At 44.8% G+C, this 20,052-nt stretch overlaps 1 protein-coding gene and 1 long non-coding RNA gene across 2 annotated transcripts in view; both read right to left on the bottom strand.

The window, feature by feature from the left end:
• LOC118357689 (ribosomal protein S6 kinase alpha-2) overlaps positions 1–19,728 on the bottom strand; it is a 43,286-nt gene extending 23,558 nt beyond the window's left edge. The window contains exons 1-5 of the mRNA XM_052477869.1: positions 19,292–19,728; positions 7,588–7,704; positions 7,214–7,295; positions 6,039–6,119; positions 4,738–4,817 (exon numbers count right to left, since the gene is read on the bottom strand). Of these exons, the coding sequence (XP_052333829.1) occupies positions 4,738–4,817; positions 6,039–6,119; positions 7,214–7,295; positions 7,588–7,704; positions 19,292–19,390 (459 nt within the window). The 5' untranslated portion in view covers positions 19,391–19,728. The remainder of the gene's footprint in view (positions 1–4,737; positions 4,818–6,038; positions 6,120–7,213; positions 7,296–7,587; positions 7,705–19,291) is intronic.
• Positions 1–20,052, bottom strand: part of LOC127911390 (uncharacterized) — a 196,022-nt gene that overhangs the window by 36,048 nt on the left and 139,922 nt on the right. The window lies entirely within an intron of this gene.

Raw genomic sequence — 20,052 nt, forward strand, 5'->3', positions numbered from 1 at the left:
CAAATTTAACAGAGTGTTTTCCATTATTCCAATGTCAGGTAGCCTGAGCAAAACAAGAGCACTAGCCACAGATTGAACTCCTATTGAAACTCATTAACTTGATCACAAAGCCAGCTGCTTGGAACCTCACCCAAAATATTTGCATTTAGGATGTCATAGAACCTTTGCCAAAGTTTCCTCAGTCAGAGAATGGGATTGTTGACTTCTCTCCTTGTTTACTACAGAGCTAATTTTAGCCACAGTAAGATTGATTCAGCTCCCAAATAGAATTTGTTTGGGGAATAAACCCTGCGGTGCCAAGGAGAAAATTGAATTGCCGTTAAAGTAACAAGATCCCGCCAGCACCCGTGCATCTGCTAGCTGCTCCAGATGACTGATTCCAAGACCAGCAGTAATTCATTCACATCTCAATTCCCACATGTCTCTCTGCCCAGTAGAGCACATTTAAATCCAAAGAGACAAATTGTTTACAGATTAAGTTCAACTTTATTCCAGTTGTTATCATTTACAGAATTGGTAGTAGTCACGATGACACAGCAGAGGCAGTCATTTTAGGAAGCATGGGTGAATGGATGAATGCATTTACAAAGTTGGTGGTCTATTATCCGGGCGGCGGGTTGTTTTTGTTCTGCAATAATAATCTCCATCCCCTTAATCATGTGGTAAAACTCCCCTCAAGTACCCCAACAGTTCATTATATATGATCTGTTCCAGTAGGCCTACTAGCACACACGATTCAACCAATCAGGGGCTTGATGATCAGTTGACCAGGTGGATCAGGTGTGCCAGTTGGAAATGAACAAATAAGTAGAATGGCTGGGGGTACTCTAGGAGAGGTTTGGAAATATGAGTCACTGAATCGATAGTAAGATAAGCAAGGAAGCAAAATAAAGAAAATGCTTGTTTTTCCTCCAGTCCATCACAGGCATTGTTATCTATAATGTATTCATAATAGCGGTATTATTATATGGGCTAGTGTAGGGGTGGGCAATCATTTTTACTTGTGGGCCACATTGGGATTTCGAAATTCAACGGAGGGCTGCACATTGTTTTTAGGACCGATTTGTTTGTCCAAATCAATTTGTAGGCCAGAAAAAGGGTAGTTATTTGAAAATATATCGGTCTATTATCATTTCTACACACGTTCTATCTAGTTGTAGACCTTATCGTGTGGCCTGGAGTGTTTTGAACCCCCCCAAATATATATCTTTTTTTATATATATATAAAAAATACTCACACTCGCAGCGGGCCAGTTTGAATTGGCTCGCGGGCCATGGTTTGACTATCCCTGGGTTAGTGGATGGATTCAGGAGTAATGAATCAACAGAACAGAGGAGATATTGTAATCTGACTGATAGGGACAGAGGTTGTTTCTGCGATGAGGTGTGGCCCACTGGTGCAAACGGGCAATTAAGTTGAGTGAAAGAGCATGAGAAATGTCAAGATTAAATGACTGGTCAAAAATAATAATAATAAACCTGGGTTGTTCACTTGAAAACACTACACTGTTTATTACTGAAGTTCTTCTTTCAGCTCACTCTGTAAACAGTACATGGACATTCAGAGATGCTGAATAGCAAGATTAAAGCAAAGCCAATTAAGGCAAAACCAATATCATTCAGAGTGTGTTTGGACCCAATCATAGAGGCAGCAGGTAGCCTTGTGGTTAGAGCTTTGGGCCAGTTACCGAAAGGTTGCTGGATTGAATCACCGAGCTGACAATGTAAAAATGTGTTGTTCTGCCCCTGAACAAGGTAGGTAATCTACTGTTCCCTGGTTGGCTGTCATTGTAAATAAGAATTTGTTCTTAACTGAATTGCCTAGTTAAATAAAGCAAAAAAAATCACCAGCCCATTCATTATTAAACACACACATTGACCAGGCTATTGATCACTGGGGGAAATGATTTGATGAAGCTACAACTGGAAATATACTTTACCTATTCAATCACAGCGGCATGTGCACCTATTCAATCACAGCGGCATGTGCACCTATTCAATCACAGCGACATGTGCACCTATTCAATCACAGCGGCATGTGCACCTATTCAATCACAGCGACATGTGCACCTATTCAATCACAGCGACATGTGCACCTATTCAATCACAGCGACATGTGCACCTATTCAATCACAGCGGCATGTGCACCTATTCAATCACAGCGACATGTGCACCTATTCAATCACAGCGACATGTGCACCTATTCAATCACAGCGGCATGTGCACCTATTCAATCACAGCGACATGTGCACCTATTCAATCACAGCGACATGTGCACCTATTCAATCACAGCGACATGTGCACCTATTCAATCACAGCGACATGTGCACCAAGAGACTTAGCATTCTAAATGTGCCCAAGTCAATTGGAGATTGATTGTGTGAACTGATTGTGTGAAATTTGATTAATGATGCAATAATTATAATCAATTATATTATAATCAGAGCGCTGCTGCTTTCTTGAAGCAACCTTTTAGGATTTGCTGTGGTGGCCGTCTGCAAAGTTGTTTCCGCGGGAAGCAAAAAGTCAAAATTACCATGACACAAGCTTAATTAAATGTAAAAGGCTTTGAAAATAAAATGATTGCGGTATGCTCAGTGTTCAGTTGACATTTCACAGAGATACTCTTGTTTTTGTCAGAACTCTTCTAAAAAGAACAGGATATTTGCATTAATATGAAAACAGTATACTAAACTTCAGTTAGTGCTAAATACGGCTGCTAGAATCCTGACTAGAACCAAAAAATTTGATCCTATTACTCCAGTGCTAGCCTCCCTACACTGGCTTCCTGTCAAAGCAAGGGCTGATTTCAAGGTTTTACTGCTAACCTACAAAGCATTACATGGGCTTGCTCCTACCTACCTCTCTGATTTGGTCCTATTACATACCTACACGTGCACGCTACGGTCACAAGACGCAGGCCTCCTAATTGTCCCTAGAATTTCTAAGCAAACAGCTGGAGGCAGGGCTTTCTCCTATAGAGCTCCATTTTTATGGAACGGTCTGCCTACCCATGTCAGAGACGCAAACTCGGTCTCAACCTTTAAGTCTTTACTGAAGACTCATCTCTTCAGTGGGTCATATGATTAGTGTAGTCTGGCCCATAGTGGGAAGGTGAACGGAAAGGCTCTGGAGCAACGAACCGCCCTTGCTGTCTCTGCCTGGCCGGTTCCCCTCTTTCCACTGGGATTCTCTGCCTCTAACCCTGTTACGGGGGCTGAGTCACTGGCTTGCTGGGGCTCTCTCATGCCGTCCCTGGGGGTGCGTCACCTGGGTGGGTTGATTCACTGTTGTGGTCAGCCTGTCTGGGTTTAGTGCTAAATACGGGTTGTACCGTGACTAGAACCGGAGATCTTTGTGGGCTATACTGGCCTTGTCTCAGGATGGTAAGTTGGTGGTTGAAGATATCCCTCTAGTGGTGTGGGGGCTGTGCTTTGGCAAAGTGGGTGGGGTTATATCCTTCCTGTTTGGCCCTGTCCGGGGGTGTCCTCGGATGGGGCCACAGTGTCCCCTGACCCCTCCTGTCTCAGCCTCCAGTATTTATGCTGCAGTAGTTTACCCATGTCGGGGGGCTACTCGGGGTCAGTTTGTTATATCTGGAGTACTTCTCCTGTCTATTCGGTGTCCTGTGTGAATGGGAAGTGTGCGTTCTCTAATTCTCTCCTTCTCTCTTTCTTTCTCTCTCTCCACGGAGGACCTGAGCCCTAGGACCATGCCCCAGGACTACCTGACATGATGACTCCTTGCTGTCCCCAGTCCACCTGGCCATGCTGCTGCTCCAGTTTCAACTGTTCTGCCTTACTATTATTCAACCATGCTGGTCATTTATGAACATTTGAACATCTTGGCCACGTTCTGTTATAATCTCCACCCGGCACAGCCAGAAGAGGACTGGCCACCCCACATATGCTCTCTCTAATTCTCTCTTTCTTTCTCTCTCTCGGAGGACCTGAGCCCTAGGACCGTGCCCCAGGACTACCTGACATGATGGCTCCTTGCTGTCCCCAGTCCACCTGACTGTGCTGCTGCTCCAGTTTCAACTGTTCTGCCTTATTATTATTCGACCATGCTGGTCATTTATGAACATTTGAACATCTTGGTCATGTTCTGTTATAATCTCTACCCGGCACAGCCAGAAGAGGACTGGCCACCCCACATAGCCCGGTTCCTCTCTAGGTTTCTTCCTAGGTTTTGGCCTTTCTAGGGAGTTTTTCCTAGCCACCGTGCTTTTACACCTGCATTGTTTGCTGTTTGGGGTTTTAGGCTGGGTTTCTGTACAGCACTTTGAGATATCAGCTGATGTACGAAGGGCTATATAAATACATTTGATTTTTGATTTGATTTTGATTTGATTTGATATGAAAATACCATGTCATGTCTCAAAATCGATATATATATCCTACTTCTATATTGTTTAATGCCCTCCGGATTTGAGAAGAAAGATGACGAGTTCAACTGTGAGCCTGTCAGTTAGCCTTAATTCTCGCACAGCATCCAGCCAAGCTGTGACTGTAATGTGGCCTCCATTCATTTAGTCATCCTAATATTGGCCATCCTATAAGGGTAACGACTCTAATAACTCTTGAACGGATTATGATAGAGACATTCGTTTTTTTACCCATTGGTCAAAGGGTGTTTTTGATTGGACACAATACATCATGTGGTGATTGAATGTATTAATAAAACAGTGAATTAGGGAGCAGTAAGCCCTCACAGTGACTAACATGACTGACTGACCTCTTTGGAAAGCCGTGTGAAGAGGTCTCCCCCTCGGAGGAAGTCTAGAATCAGATACAACTTCCCTTCCGTCTGAAAGGCTGGGCCAAAACAACATCACAATGGTCACTCAACACATATTATCCTTCGCTACATGACATGGAATAAAAGGAAAACACTCTAAATGTGAATCAGACTTTTGTGAGAGGTTGTACTGCTTTGAGGCATGCGTGGCAAGGGAAATCTTTCTTTCCTGGTCTAATTTTGAGATAAACATGTAAATAGAAAAACAGATATGGTCTCCTCCTCTAGTATTGCTTTTATTTGCCTTGTTGAGTGCATCTGTTTGCCAGGGGCTGCTGTGGCAACACTCAGAGCAATACTCTCTGTTTACCAGGGGCTGCTGTGGCAACACTCAGAGCAATACTCTCTGTTTACCAGGGGCTGCTGTGGCAACACTCAGAGCAATACTCTCTGTTTGCCAGGGGCTGCTGTGGCAACACTCAGAGCAATACTCTCTGTTTACCAGGGGCTGCTGTGGCAATACTCAGAGCAATACGCTCTGTTTACCAGGGGCTGCTGTGGAATTACTCAGAGCAATACTCTCTGTTTACCAGAGGCTGATGTGGCAACACTCAGAGCTATACTCTGTTTACCAGAGGCTGCTGTGGCAACACTCAGAGCAATACTCTCTGTTTACCAGGGGCTGCTGTGGAATTACTCAGAGCAATACTATCTGTTTACCAGAGGCTGATGTGGCAACACTCAGAGCTATACTCTGTTTACCAGAGGCTGCTGTGGCAACACTCAGAGCAATACTCTCTGTTTACCAGGGGCTGCTGTGGCAACACTCAGAGCAATACTCTCTGTTTACCAGGGGCTGCTGTGGCAATACTCAGAGCAATACTCTCTGTTTACCAGAGGCTGCTGTGGAATTACTCAGAGCAATACTCTCTGTTTACCAGAGGCTGCTGTGGAATTACTCAGAGCATGCTGATAAACAAGGAGGTGAGGGGCTTTGAGATGAGTGACGGCTTTCGCTGTCTGAAGGGCTCCAGACGTCACTGAAATGTTTAGAGAGACGTGCCAAGCTTTATAAAACGCTTGGAGAGTAATTCAATGCAAGATCCAACTACATTTAATATCAAAATATTTTTCTGCCTGATGTCTGACGGCAGACCCATTCTAACATCACCTAAATAAAGACAATCTGGTTACATAATTATTTGCCCATTTTAAAAACAGGGTTTTCAGTTTAGACCTGTCAGTGTCTGTTCTATTTATGTGTGCCAGTCAGAACATGGTTGCGTCGATGAGCTCACCGTAATGGAGTTTGACTATGAACGGGTGATTGACTTCAGCCAGAATATCTCTCTCCATTTTGGACCGCACCCGATCCCGGACTGAAAAACAGACAAAGCATATCAAAGTAGTGGTAATGAGTTAAGATACTTGTAGAACTGAATAGATGTTGACGAAAGCTATATTTATTGAAACCCTTACAGTTGGGCCGGTATCCGATGATACTGTATAAAATACCTCAGGTTCGAATTTCTATACTGTCAAAGCTGTTGAAACTATGAGACCTCCCAACCATGCATGAGTAAGGCATTTCCCTCACTAGTCAGCCACTGATCTGGTCCTGCAGTGGGAACATCGTAGTATAATATAGACAGCTGCTTTCTGCTAATCTATCTGCATTACCTAAGCCTTCTTCCTAGGTCACCTGTGAAATGGAAGTCAGCTACTTCCTTATGAATTATTTTGTGTTAAAATCGTAATACTGGAAGCCTCCCTTCAATCACCTGTACTGCAATGCAGAATATTATGCCAGTTTCCTCTTGCAATGGCTCTCTGCCTTGCAGTGAGGACACTCCTGCAGCTGTGCCTGTATTATGTAAGCAAGGAGGACATCATCTCAATTTCCTGAGACAGGGACAAAAGGCTACATTTAATTTTTTAGAGCTGATTTAAAAAAGTAATGTTTTTGACTGAGATTTGTTGAGTATAGGAAACATAATATATATTTTCTTACTTATGTAGAAAAAACAGTTTGTTTGGATAGGGACTTTGATCATGTCTGTTTACTGCAATAATCAATCATTTTGGTCATGCTCTTATCCAAAGCGACTTACAGGAGCAATTAAGGTTAAGTGCCTTGCTCAATGGCACATTGACAGATTTGTCACCTAGTTGGCTCAGGTATTCGAACCAGCAACCTTTGTTACTAGCCCAACGCTCTTAACCGCTAGAATCTTCCTGCCCCTGATCATTTTACGATAATAGTCAATCCTACCCTGATCATGTCTGTTTACTGCAATAATCAATCATACATACCCTGATCATTTTACTATAATAGTCAATCATACCCTGATCATGTCTGTTTACTGCAATAATCAATCATACCCCGATGATGTATGTTTAATGTAATTATCGATCTTAGCTAGCTTGGGCTGATGAAAAACATACAACTCTTCGACAGTATCATAATAAGCACCTTTTAGTGTTGCTTTCCTTAACACTTTCATGGCATAAAGCTGTCCTCTGTCAGAGCCTCTGATTTTTCTCACCAGGAACACCTGTGGATGACATTAATGTCAAATCAAATCAAAGTTTATTGGTCGTATACACAGATTTGCAGGTGTTATAGCAGGTGCAGTGAAATGCTTATGTTACTAGCTTCAACAGGGCAGTAGAATGTCTCTCAAATACAATACACACCCCAAAATATCTGAAAATCTGATTGCAAAAGTAACAGTAATGCCAGATTGAACACTAGGGGAAAGGGTCATAAATGTACAGTACACATACAACACAAAGTAGGTATAACATACTGTAGATCCAAACACCTTAATCAAGGTATATGCTTACCTTTCCATAGGAGCCTTGGCCTAGCACTTTCAGCAGCTCAAACTGGGAGGGGTCTGCCTTTTCAAATCCCTCTTTGGTGTGCTGGCTGATGTCAATCTCTTTCAGAATGCCATCATCCTGCAGGGAAACAAATGGCCCACATATCAAACCAAACAAGTGATGACAGGAATAGAGAGAACACCCATGTTGTTCCAGAGACACCGGGAGAGCCGGTTAGAGGGATTTAGACAGATGTCCAACCTCGGGAAGTCCCATTTAATCAGAGCCAACAGAGACTAGTCAACTTTAACGACGAATTGAGATGGCACAGCCAGCATCACGAGTAGACCAGAATAACTAGAAGAAACTAGGCACGACTATGAGGATAGAACAGTGCTACCACACTCTCTGCCCTTAGTATCCTCAATGTCCACACATAACATAACTGGTAACAATAGGATGGTTTGAAACCGGTGTTGTAGGCTACCAATCAGAGGGTGACCTTGTCCACAGAACCACTGAGGTATAATAAGAACCAGCCAGTAGTCCATCCTGTTCTCCTCGTGTCAGGGGAGATTAGTGTGAGCACGTTTTGCGTGAGTGGGGCTGTGTGGCTGGCAGTAGAGCGAGCGCTCGGGCTATTAATGCTGTCTTCATGGCGTGCCTCTGAAATGTGCCGACCACAGCATGTGAGAGTCCTGCCCTGACCGTCGCTGATTGATGCAGAATCTGTCACGCTGACACAGCTGAGAGCCTGGTAAAACTGACTTCTCACTCACAGCAAAACAAATACAACAAACAGTCACATAACCCTTTGTATACAATACGTTGTTGGGATGGAATAAAAAGGATGCTTTTTAAATCCACACATGCAGATTTGTCTCTTCTGATGTATGTTAATCTATAGCTTCTCCTCCTCTATACCATGTTGAACAGAGCATTGAATAGGAAGAAAATCATGTATCCTGTGGATTTTCAAGAATCAATGGGTTAAGGATGACATCTGTGGGGCCTCTAGAAAATAAAATCTAATAAATGAAACAATGGGATTAACAAATGCTCCCAGTCCATCTGTAGCTATTCAACATGTCAGTTCCATAGGGACAGTGGGCTTTTCATCCTATCCAAACCTCCAACACCTCAACACTCTGCTGTTCGAACTGGAAAAAATCACGCAGGTTGCAATTAGTCATGATGCTGTCACGCCCTGGTCGAAGTATTTTGTGTTTTTCTTTATGTATTTGGTCAGGCCAGGGTGTGACATGGATTTTTGTATGTGGTGTGTAGCTTAGTGGGATTGTAGCTTAGTGGGGTGTTCTAGGAGAGTCTATGGCTGTCTGAAGTGGTTCTCAATCAGAGGCAGGTGTTTATCGTTGTCTCTGATTGGGAGCCATATTTAGGCAGCCATATTCTTTGGTTGTATTGTGGGTGATTGTCCTGAGTGTCTTGATGTCCTTAGTCTGTGTTAGTTTGCACCAGTTAAGGCTGTTTTGGTTTTCACTACGTTTATTGTTTTGTAGAGTTTGTGTTTTGGATTCACGTTACGTTGTGTGATTAAACATGGATCGCAATATACGTCGCTGCAATTTGGTCCGACTCTCCTTCACCATTAGAAAACCGTGACAGATGCCTTGTGCAAGCAGTGATATCTCACATTAACCAGTACACGATCTATTCATACTAGTTAAAACACCTGTGATTGATTTAGAATAATTGGTAGAAAACTATACAATTTTAGACTACAGAGAATGGCTATTATTATCCTAAAGATCAAACAAACGTTACGAGGAAGAAAAAGCAACAATAGTCCTACCAATCAGAAAGAAAGCCAGTAAGGATTTGGCCTAGTTCCACATAGCAGTACTTCACACTATTATAAAATACTGGAACGGAAAAGAATAAAACATCTACCTGTGAGGGGAGTCTACCAGGTAGTACTAGTAGGTTTTTACAGTATCCAATCAGTCGGTTGTTAAATCAGTCTTTTTGAAAATAAACTCTAGTGATGATAATCTTATTGAATCAAAAGTATAAACAACCCTTGTCCAATTACTACTCTTTGCCAATAAACATGGACAACAGCGTGACATGTTGCATAGTGTATCCTGAATACCACGGTTTGTTATCTGGGTCATCAGCTTATGATGGTGTGTATTTCTAAATAATCTCTTTGATTGAAAAGGTACATTTGGCAAAATGGCTCAGTTAGTTGGATCATGGTGCTTGCAATACAATAATTGTGGGTATGATTCCTACATGGTCCACATGGATAAAAACATCTGGTAAATGCTTCCGCTCAATAGGTTCTTGTTTCTTCTTCTAATGTCAACTCTGATAGCTATAACAGTTTACTATGGCAGACAATCACCATGCATTCCATCCCATTCATGCTGTTTGTAAAGTCTGATCCTCCTACTTAGAAGTAGCCTGCCCTACACTGTGTCAAAGTAGGCATAAAGTTAAATGTTTCCACAGCAGTTCATCTCTCCCATTAATAATCTCAGTATAATGGAATAAAACAGTCAAACAGTCCTATGAGTCTCGACCTGACTTAGTGCCAGATTCTTCCTTCTTAAGAAAACTCTGACCTCCAGAATCATCCTTCATTTCATTTGCCTGGGTCAAATGTAGACATTTTTATCTCAATTAGAGGTCGACCGATTAATCGGAATGGCCTATTAATTAGGGCTGATTTCAAGTTTTCATAACAATCGGAAATCGGTATTTTTGGACACCGATTTGGTTCCGTATTTCACTGAAATAATAAACGTGTTTTCGAAATGATAGTTTCCGGATTCGACCATATTAATGACCAAAGGCTCATATTTATGTGTGTTATTATGTTATGATTAAGTCTATGATTTGATATTTGATAGAGCAGTCTGACTGAGCAGTGGTAGGCAGCAGCAGGCTTGTAAGCATTCATTCAAACAGCACTTTTGTGTGTTTTGCCAGCAGCTCTTCCCTGTGCTTCAAGCATTGCGCTGTTTATGACTTCAAGCCTATCAACTCCAGAGATTAGGCTGGTGTAACCGATGTGAAATGGCTAGCTAGTTAGCGGGGTGCGAGCTAATAGCATTTCAATCGGTTACGTCACTCGCTCTGAAACTTGGAGTAGTTGTTCCCCTTGCTCAGCAAGGGCCGCGGCTTCTGTGGAGCGATGGGTAACGAAGCTTCGAGGGTGGCTGTTGTTGATGTGTTCCTGGTTTGAGCCCAGGTAGGGGCGAGGGGAGGAACGGAAGCTATAATGTTACACTGGCAATACTAAAGTGCCTATAAGAACATCCAATAGTCAAAGGTATATGAAATACAAATGGTATGGAGAGAAATAGTCCTATAAATACTATATTAACTACAACCTAAAACCTCTTACCTTGGAATATTGAAGTTTCATATTAAAAGGAACCACCAGCCTTCATATGTTCTCATGTTCTGAGCAAGGAACTGAAACGTTAGCTTTCTTATATGGCACATATTGCACTTTTACTTTCTTCCCCAACACTTTGTTTTTGCATTATTTAAACCAAATTGAACATGTTTCATTATTTATTTGAGGCTAAATTGATTTTTATTGATGTATTATATTAAGTTAAAATAAGTGTTCATTCACTATTGTTGTAATTGTCATTATTACAGATAAAATGTAAAAAAATAGATTTAAAAAATCGGCCGATTAATCGACATCTGCTTTTTTTGGGGGGTCCTCCAATAAATCGGTATCAGCGTTAAAAAATAATCATAATCGGCCGACCTCTAATCTCAATATCATATCAGTTCTGGGTAAGAATTAAGTACCTTACTGTGGTTGTTTTCAATTAAAATGGTAAAAAAATATATAAAAAATAATGTAGCTTCTTAGCAAAGAGCAATTTCTCAAGTAAGAATTTTGCTAGGACTGTCTGGGAGGGGTCTGAGACGGTAGGGATTACTGAAAACAAGCTGTTATTGGCAAAAAGAGGTTTGGAACACTTTCTTATTGGTCTATTAACTAATTTACCACCTGGTGATGGAACCAGGCAGAGGCCAAAACTCCTTCCCACCAAAACAGGCTGAAATTTCAGGCAGATCTTTTCAAACATCTCTAAAAGGGCATTGTCATAATTTACCCAAGTTCACAGTATTATTCCAACCTCAGTCTGGAAATATATATAAAACACAGGACAGTCACGTATTTGACTGCACTGGGCCTTTAAAATAGATATGCTAACTGCAATACCTCTTTGGCCTCAATATTGATTGGCGCCATCTTTAACTGATTGAGTTGGTCAATGCCACACATCTGTAAAGACCCTAGTCTCAGGCCTAAACAATATGTTTTCTTAATGACATCTAGCTACAAGGGTGTCTTCAGCCAAATATATTTGAATTAAGTATATATTAATAACAATGACAATATAATGAAAATCACTTAGCGATTTGCTAAATAGCATCCATTTCTTGTGCGATTCCTGATACAACCAGGAGTACTCATGAGGCAATCATCATACCCCATGATGTCACGAGCACTCTCATATCTAAATCCATCAGCTATTGTGTCCATATATTTATATTTAAGTTAATCATGCTTAGTATGCCTCAGTGTATTGCAGATGATTTCCAGACTGATTAAATGTTTGGTGGAACCTAGTTTGAAATATAATGTCTAGTGTGTAATGTGGATTGAGGTTTTGTACATGATGGTTGAATCAACGTTGTTTCCACAACATTTCAACAAAACAATTATGTGATGGAAAACCGATTGGATTTGCAAAAAGTCATCAACTTAAGGGAATTTCATCTTTTTTTTTTTTTACACAATGTTTAACCTAAATCCAATGACATGATGAAATGTTTTGGGTTCACGTTGAATTCACATTAGTTGACAACTCAACCAAATGTAAATCAAAAGTAGACATTGAAATGACGTCTCTGGCCAGTGGGAACATATTATCTCAGAGAGGCTGGTCGGTCTGCACATCTTGTTATGACACAGTCAGAAAGGATTACAAAGAGCCGTTAACTGCACACAGACATAGAAGCATTCTGTAACACAAACAGTCACAAGCAGTGACATATCTATAACCCCCAAGCAATGTTTACACCAGGGATGGGCAACTTTGATGGAGGTGGGGGCCACAAATACTAAACTCATCATGAGGGGCCACAGTTGCTCACGGGTCTGCGTAACCACACTGAGACTCTTTGACCCTCTTATGAGGTCTTAACTTTGAATTCATTGAGGCAGGTATGTCAACACTGGTCATTTTAACAGCAAGTTACTTGAAAGCTCAGCAAGAAAGGACAAAAATGAATGACAAAGTGTTCACATCGGTTAGAAACTGTTTCTACAATAAGTAGAAAAAGAGGATAGGAATGTGGGTAAATTGGGATAGAGAACTTGTTTTGTGTATTTGCATGTCAACTTCGCAAAAATGAATTTACATGTAAATTACCATTCAAGTATTTTGTATGATATTGTATAGTATGGTACAGAGTTCCACTCATAGTAATTTAATAGGATATAGTGTATGTGTTTCCACCACTTTAGAAGTCATCTAACTATGTGGGAATCCCTTGTTGTGCCTTTAATCATCGGCCAACATTCAGCACCATGGACAGTACCGCAATCAACGCAAATGGACAAAAGACTGATTGCAAATTCAGCCCCATGGCCGCTGAACAGCACCGTATCCAGGTAGCTTTGCAATATGGTGAATCAAAAAAGGTGAAGATTACAATCTCCAGGGTTGTGGTTGGATTGGATAGGTGTGTCTATGGATTCCAATTCCCCTTTGTAAATTGTAAAAAACTAGGCCTACAGAATAAAGTGAAGATCATTGGAAATCGGTCTACTGCTCTCTTGGTTTCTATATTTTCCTCCAAATCTAATAAATAATTAATTATTTTAAAGGGTCAATCTGCTGTTAAAACAATAACAATGCGGGTAAACAAGGTATGTGTCACGAACCTCGCTGAAGAGGGTGCCTCTTTCTGTTTGGGCGGGGCTCGGCGGTCGTCGTCACTGGCCTATTAGCTGCCACCGATTCCTTTTCCGTTTGTGTTGGTTAGTGGTTTATTGGGTACACCTGTTTTGTATTAGGGTTTGTTTGTAGGGTATTTAAGGGCACTAGGCCCGCTGGGTATTTTGTGCGGGCTTGTTTTTTGTTACCCTGTGTTTGATGGTGTGATTTGTTTCTTATCTTTATTCTCTGGTCTTTTTTGTCCTGTTGTTTTGGACTGGCAACCTATATACGCCCTGTGTGTTGGCGTGATCATTTTTCGGTTGCACCGGTGTAATAAATTTGATAAATGACAGAACCCTGCTCTCTGCGCCTGATTCCATCCACCACTCATAGTTATTCGTAACAGAAGCCCGCACCAAAGAAATCAGTCAGCAGGAGCAGCGACCACCCCTCTCCCCACTATGGAGGAGCGCGTCCATCACCACACAGCTGTCCTCCATCGGATTGGTACGGCTATGGATCAGATGATGGAGAGGATGGAACGATGGGAGAGGAGTGGTCTACCGACGTCTATCTCAGCTCTCCCACTGCCGACACCACCTTCAACACCTACTCCACCTACGTCGTCCTCTGGGTCCAGCGCACTGCGTCCCTCCCCCCCGAGGGAGTACGATGGAGCAGCGGCTGGGTGCCAGGGATTTTTGCTCCAGCTAGAGCTCTACCTGGCTACCATGCGTCCGGCTCCCTCGGGTGAGGAGAGTGTGGGTCTCCTCGTCTCCTGTTTAACGGGCAAGGCCCTGGACTGGGCTAACGCGGTCTGGAACAGTCCAGACTCGGCTCGGGACAACTACCTGGAGTTCACGCGCCGTTTCCGAGCTGTGTTCGATCATCCACCAGAGGGCAAAGCGGCGGGTGAGCGACTGTTGCACCTCAGACAGGAGATGAGGAGCGCGCAGGACTTTGCGTTGGAGTTTAGGACCCTAGCTGCTGGTGCTGGGTGGAATGACAGGGCCCTGATGGACCATTACCGGTGTAGTCTCCGGGAGGATGTCCGCCGGGAGCTAGCTTGCAGAGACACAACTCTCTCTCTGGATGAACTTATAGACATGTCTATTCGATTGGACAACCTGCTAGCTGCCCGCGGGCGTTCAGAAGGGGTCCTGTTAATTCCACCTTCCAGCTCTCCCACTCCCACTCAGATGGAGTTGGGAGGAGCTGCATCTAGGGGGACCAGAGGGGGCTCCTCCTGCTCCTATTGTGGACGGAGAGGACACACTTCGGACCGGTGTTGGAGGAGTCCCTCTGGGAGTCGAGATGGTCGGCGGAACACTCCTCGGCCACCCCAGGTGAGTAAGCACCAAACTCACTCAGAGCTCCCTGTTGGTCACATGTTTTTGTTAATTTTTTCCCCTGCGTTTTTCCCCTCTCTTCAGCATAAGGCGCTAGTCGATTCAGGCGCAGTTGGGAGTTTTATGGATTGTGGACTCGCCCGTAAATTGGGTATTCCGTTAGTGCAGATAGACCCACCTATCCCCGTGCACTCCTTAGATAGCCGACCGTTAGGGTCAGGGCTGGTCAGGGAGGCCACGATTCCGCTGGACATGGTAACGCAGGGGAATCATAGGGAGAGGATCAGTTTCTACCTTATTGATTCACCTGGGTTCCCGGTGGTGTTGGGGGTTCCCTGGCTGGCTATTCACAATCCCGTTATTTCCTGGAAACAGGGGGCTCTTAAGGGGTGGTCAGACGAGTGTTCAGAGAGGTGTATAGGAGTTTCCATCGGTGCCACGACGGTGGAGAGTCCAGACCAGGTTTCCACCGTGCGCATTCCCCCAGAATATGCCGATTTGGCTATCGCTTTTAGTAAGAAGAAAGCGACCAAATTACCACCTCATCGACGGTGTGATTGCGTGATAAACCTCCAGGAGAACGCTGCACTTCCCCGGAGTCATGTGTACCCACTGTCACAGGAGGAGACGTTGGCTATGGAGCGCGTTTCTTCACAAAACTGGACCTCAGGAGCGTGTATAATCTGGTGCGTATTCGGGGAGGAGACGAGTGGAAAACAGTGTTTAGTACCACATCAGGCCACTATGAGTACCTCGTCATGCCGTATGGGTTGAAGAATGCTCCAGCCGTCTTCCAATCCTTTGTAGATGAGATTCTTAGGGACTTGCACGGGCAGGGTGTGGTAGTCTATATTGATGACATCTTGATTTATTCTACCACACGCATGTTTCTTTGGTGCGCAGGGTTCTTGGGCGACTGCTGGAGCATGACCTATACGTCAAGGCTGAGAAATGTGTGTTCTCCAAACCAGCCGTTTCCTTCCTGGGTTATCGCATTTCCAGCTCGGGGACGATGATGGAGTGTGACCGCGTTAACGCCGTGCGTAATTGGCCGACTCCGACCACGGTAAAGGAGGTGCAGCGGTTTTTAGGGTTTGCCAATTACTACCGGAGGTTTATCCGGGGTTTTGGCCAAGTAGCGGCGCCCATTACCTCACTGCTGAAGGGGGGACCGGTGCGTATGCGGTTGTCAGCAGAGGCTGATGGAGCCTTCAACCAGTTGAAGGTACTGTTCACCGGAGCTCTCGTGTTGGCGCATCCGGACCCTTCGTTAGCATTCATAGTGGAGGTGGATGCGTCCGAGGCTGGAGTTGGAGCCGTGCTGTCTCAGCGCTCGGGCACGCCACCGAAGCTCCGTCCCTGCGCTTTCTTTTCTAAGAAGCTGGGTCCGGCGGAGCGGAACTATGATGTGGGGGATCGGGAGTTACTAGCTATGGTAAAGGCCCTGAAGGTGTGGAGACACTGGCTTGAGGGGGCTAAACACCCTTTTCTCATCTGGACTGACCACCGTAATCTGGAGTATATTCGGGAAGCGAGGAGACTGAATCCACGTCAGGCTAGGTGGGCCATGTTCTTTACACGTTTTAGATTTACGATCTCTTCCAGACCAGGTTCCCTCAACACGAAGGCCGACGCGCTGTCCCGTCTCTATGACACCGAGGACCGGTCCATCGAACCCACTCCCATCCTTCCAGCCTCTCGGCTGGTGGCCCCAGTGGTATGGGAGGTGGACGCGGACATCGAGCGGGCGTTGAGGGTTGAACCTGCGCCTATACAGTGTCCAACTGGTCGAAGTTACGTACCGCTTGGTGTCCGTGATAAATTGATTCGGTGGGCTCACACACTACCGTCTGCGGGTCATCCGGGGATTGATAGGACAGTGCGGGGTCTTAGGGGGAAATACTGGTGGCCCACTTTAGCTAGGGATGTGATGCTCTATGTCCCCTCCTGTTCGGTATGCGCCCAGAGTAAGGCTCCTAGGCACCTTCCTAGAGGGAAGTTACAGTCCCTCCCGGTTCCACAACGGCCATGGTCCCATCTCTCGGTAGATTTCCTTACTGATCTTCCCCCATCTCATGGGAACACTACCGTTCTGGTCGTTGTGGATCAGTTCTCTAAGTCCTGCCGTCTCCTCCCATTGCCTGGTCTTCCTACGGCCCTACAGACTGCAGAGGCTCTATTTACCCACGTCTTCCGGCACTATGAGGTTCCAGAGGATATAGTCTCGGATCGGAGTCCCCAGTTCACGTCCCGGGTTTGGAAGGCGTTTATGGAGCGTCTGGGGATCTCGGTCAGCCTTACCTCTGGTTATCACCCCGAAAGTAATGGGCAGGTGGAGAGAGTAAACCAGGAAGTGGGTAGGTTTCTGAGGTCGTATTGCCAGGACCGGCCAGGAGAATGGGCGAGGTACGTTACGTGGGCAGAATTGGCCCAGAACTCTCTTCGGCATTCGTCTACGTCTACATACGTCTATGTCGCCATTCGAATGCGTACTGGGCTACCAGCCGGTCCTGGCTCCGTGGCATCAGAGTCAGACCGAGGCTCCTGCGGTGGAGGAGTGGGTACAGCGCTCTAGAGAGACCTGGCGGGCAGTCCAGGATTCTCTCAGGCAGGCCAGTGAACGGCAGAAGAGAGACGCTGACCGCCACCGCAGTGAGGCCCCGGTGTTCGCACCAGGGGACAGGGTCTGGCTCTCGACCCGAAACCTGCCCCTCCGCCTGCCCTGCCGGAAGCTGGGGCCGCAGTGTGTGGGGCCATTTAAAGTCCTGAGGAGGATAAACGAGGTTTGTTATAGATTGCAACTTCCCTCTTATTATCGCATTAACCCCTCGTTTCATGTGTCTCTCCTCAGGCCGGTGGTAGCTGGTCCCCTACAAGACAATGAGGTACTGGAGGTCCCTCCACCCCCTCTGGACATCGAGGGGTCCCCGGCATACACAGTACGAGCTATTCTGGACACGAGCCGCCAGGTGAGGGGTCTGCAGTACTTCGTGGACTGGGAGGGGTACGGTCCGGAGGAGAGGTGCTGGGTACCGGGGAGGGACATTTTAGATCCTTCCCTCTTGAGGGATTTCCACCGCCTCCACCCGGATCGCCCCGCGCCTCGTCCTCGAGGCCGGGGTCGGCGCGCTGCGGGAGCCGCGCGTCATGGGGGGTACTGTCACGAACCTCGCTGAAGAGGGTGCCTCTTCCTGTTCGGGCGGGGCTCGGCGGTCGTCGTCACCGGCCTATTAGCTGCCATCGATTCCTTTTCCGTTTGTGTTGGTTAGTGGTTTATTGGGTAAGGGCACTAGGCCCGCTGGGTATTTTGTGCGGGCTTGTTTTTTGTTACTCTGTGTTTGATGGTGTGATTTGTTTCTTGTCTTTATTCTCTGGTATTTTTTGTCCTGTTGTTTTGGACTGGCAACCTATATCGTAATCATTTTTCGGTTGCACCGGTGTAATAAATTTGATAAACGACAGAACCCTGCTCTCTGCGCCTGATTCCATCCACCACTCATAGTTATTCGTAACAGTATGGATGGAGCTGGAGAAATTTAACCTCTCCCAAATTCATAGATGGGGCTATACATGCAAGGACTGACCATCCATGAGATCAAAATGATAGTTTTGATTACAAGTTTATATTTTGGATTCTGATGGGGTTTAACAGTTGAACTAAGCTCATGAGGCAAAATAAGTTATATTCTTCAAGAATCAATAAAAGTAGCCCACATAAAAGTAATTTAAAAAATGTCCCTAATAAGCAAATAGGCCTAGCTACACCAAACCCAGAATGCATTAGGCCTATATTAGGCTTAACATTTTCTAAATATTTTTTTTAAAAGTAGCTACAATTCAACAGAGCGCGGCAGGGAATTTATTCAACAAGCAAAGCAACTTAGTCCATAAAATATAATTTGGCTTGTAATAGTAGAATAGCCTACAGGAAACATACTCAGGTATCGTGATTGAATTCATTTTAAGGTAGCTAGGTACAGACAACAACATATCACAGTCATAGTAAGTAAAACGTTCCTTAATAAAGCAGCTATCAGCAAAGTCATTACTAGTAAGACAAGACAAGTGCAGGTGTTTGTGCAAGAAAGGCGGGAACACCTGTAGGCCTATCTGTCGGATTCAGACTTGTTGTGGCACAGCAAAACCAGGCTATACAGAATTCAACATGATTATTTTAGCAGGAAAATGTTGCGCCATGATAGGTTACAAAGCTTGTCAAAGTACTGAAATTGCACTGGCAAGTGTATGTAGCCTAATATCATGTCAGTTGTATAACAGCAAAACAACACCTGTAAGGCTCCACAAAACAGCCTACAGCCTTCCACAATATAATTGAGTGACAGCAGTGGCTAAATCACACCATTAGCAAACAATGATTCTACGTTATGGCGCACACACGTGACACAAAATAGCAATACACAACAATATACTAACCTCCAATCTGCAGAGGTTCGAGCTTTTGGACCGCGACTTCTTCCGAAGGTAGACGGAAAACCATCTCCTGACTGTAAATTTCCGCATGTTCGTGTCCATTGCGCCCTGCTTCAGATCTGCATTTCAGATCAGCACTGGCATTTTATATTTGCTCAACAACTATAGATCAGTAAACAACACAGGGGATTTAGCGTCCTCCCAGTCACTTCTAATCCATACTTCCTATACGGCAGATAAACAGCCACCAGGAAAACCTTTGCGATTTGGTCACCGTTGACACCGCCGCAGTGTCTGTCCTTCCTTACTACCGCGCAATGCTTTGATTTGACAGTGGCATCCAAGCAGCAGTGATTCTGGCGAGTGTCCTCAGCACCCGCCGCTATCTCTTGCGTCCCGCTGAATCAGCACGTGCAGTGAGTGATGCAATGTGAGCGATGGCTCCCTTCCTCCTCCCCAACATTCGGATTCTTCTTTTCGCGCCCAATCAAACAGCACGTTCACCGTTGGTAGTCTAGTAGAAAACTCCCCTTCTCGATCAAGAGAGAGCAGCTAATCCACATGTTCATGTTGGTGGACACTGCAGAGAGCAGCATGCAATGTTGGTATGATGCCCAGTGAAATGCTGAGGTCTCATCTGTCATCATCAGGCATGTTAGGGATGCATGGACCACAGGGGAATGTGTGGTAGTGTTTGTAAAATGGTTATAAGAAGATGATTAGGTTAAGAAAAGGCAAACCACGTTTAGGATGCCTGTAATATA

This window comes from Oncorhynchus keta, chromosome 24 (assembly GCF_023373465.1).
Source record: "Oncorhynchus keta strain PuntledgeMale-10-30-2019 chromosome 24, Oket_V2, whole genome shotgun sequence".
Lineage (NCBI taxonomy): Eukaryota > Metazoa > Chordata > Actinopteri > Salmoniformes > Salmonidae > Oncorhynchus > Oncorhynchus keta.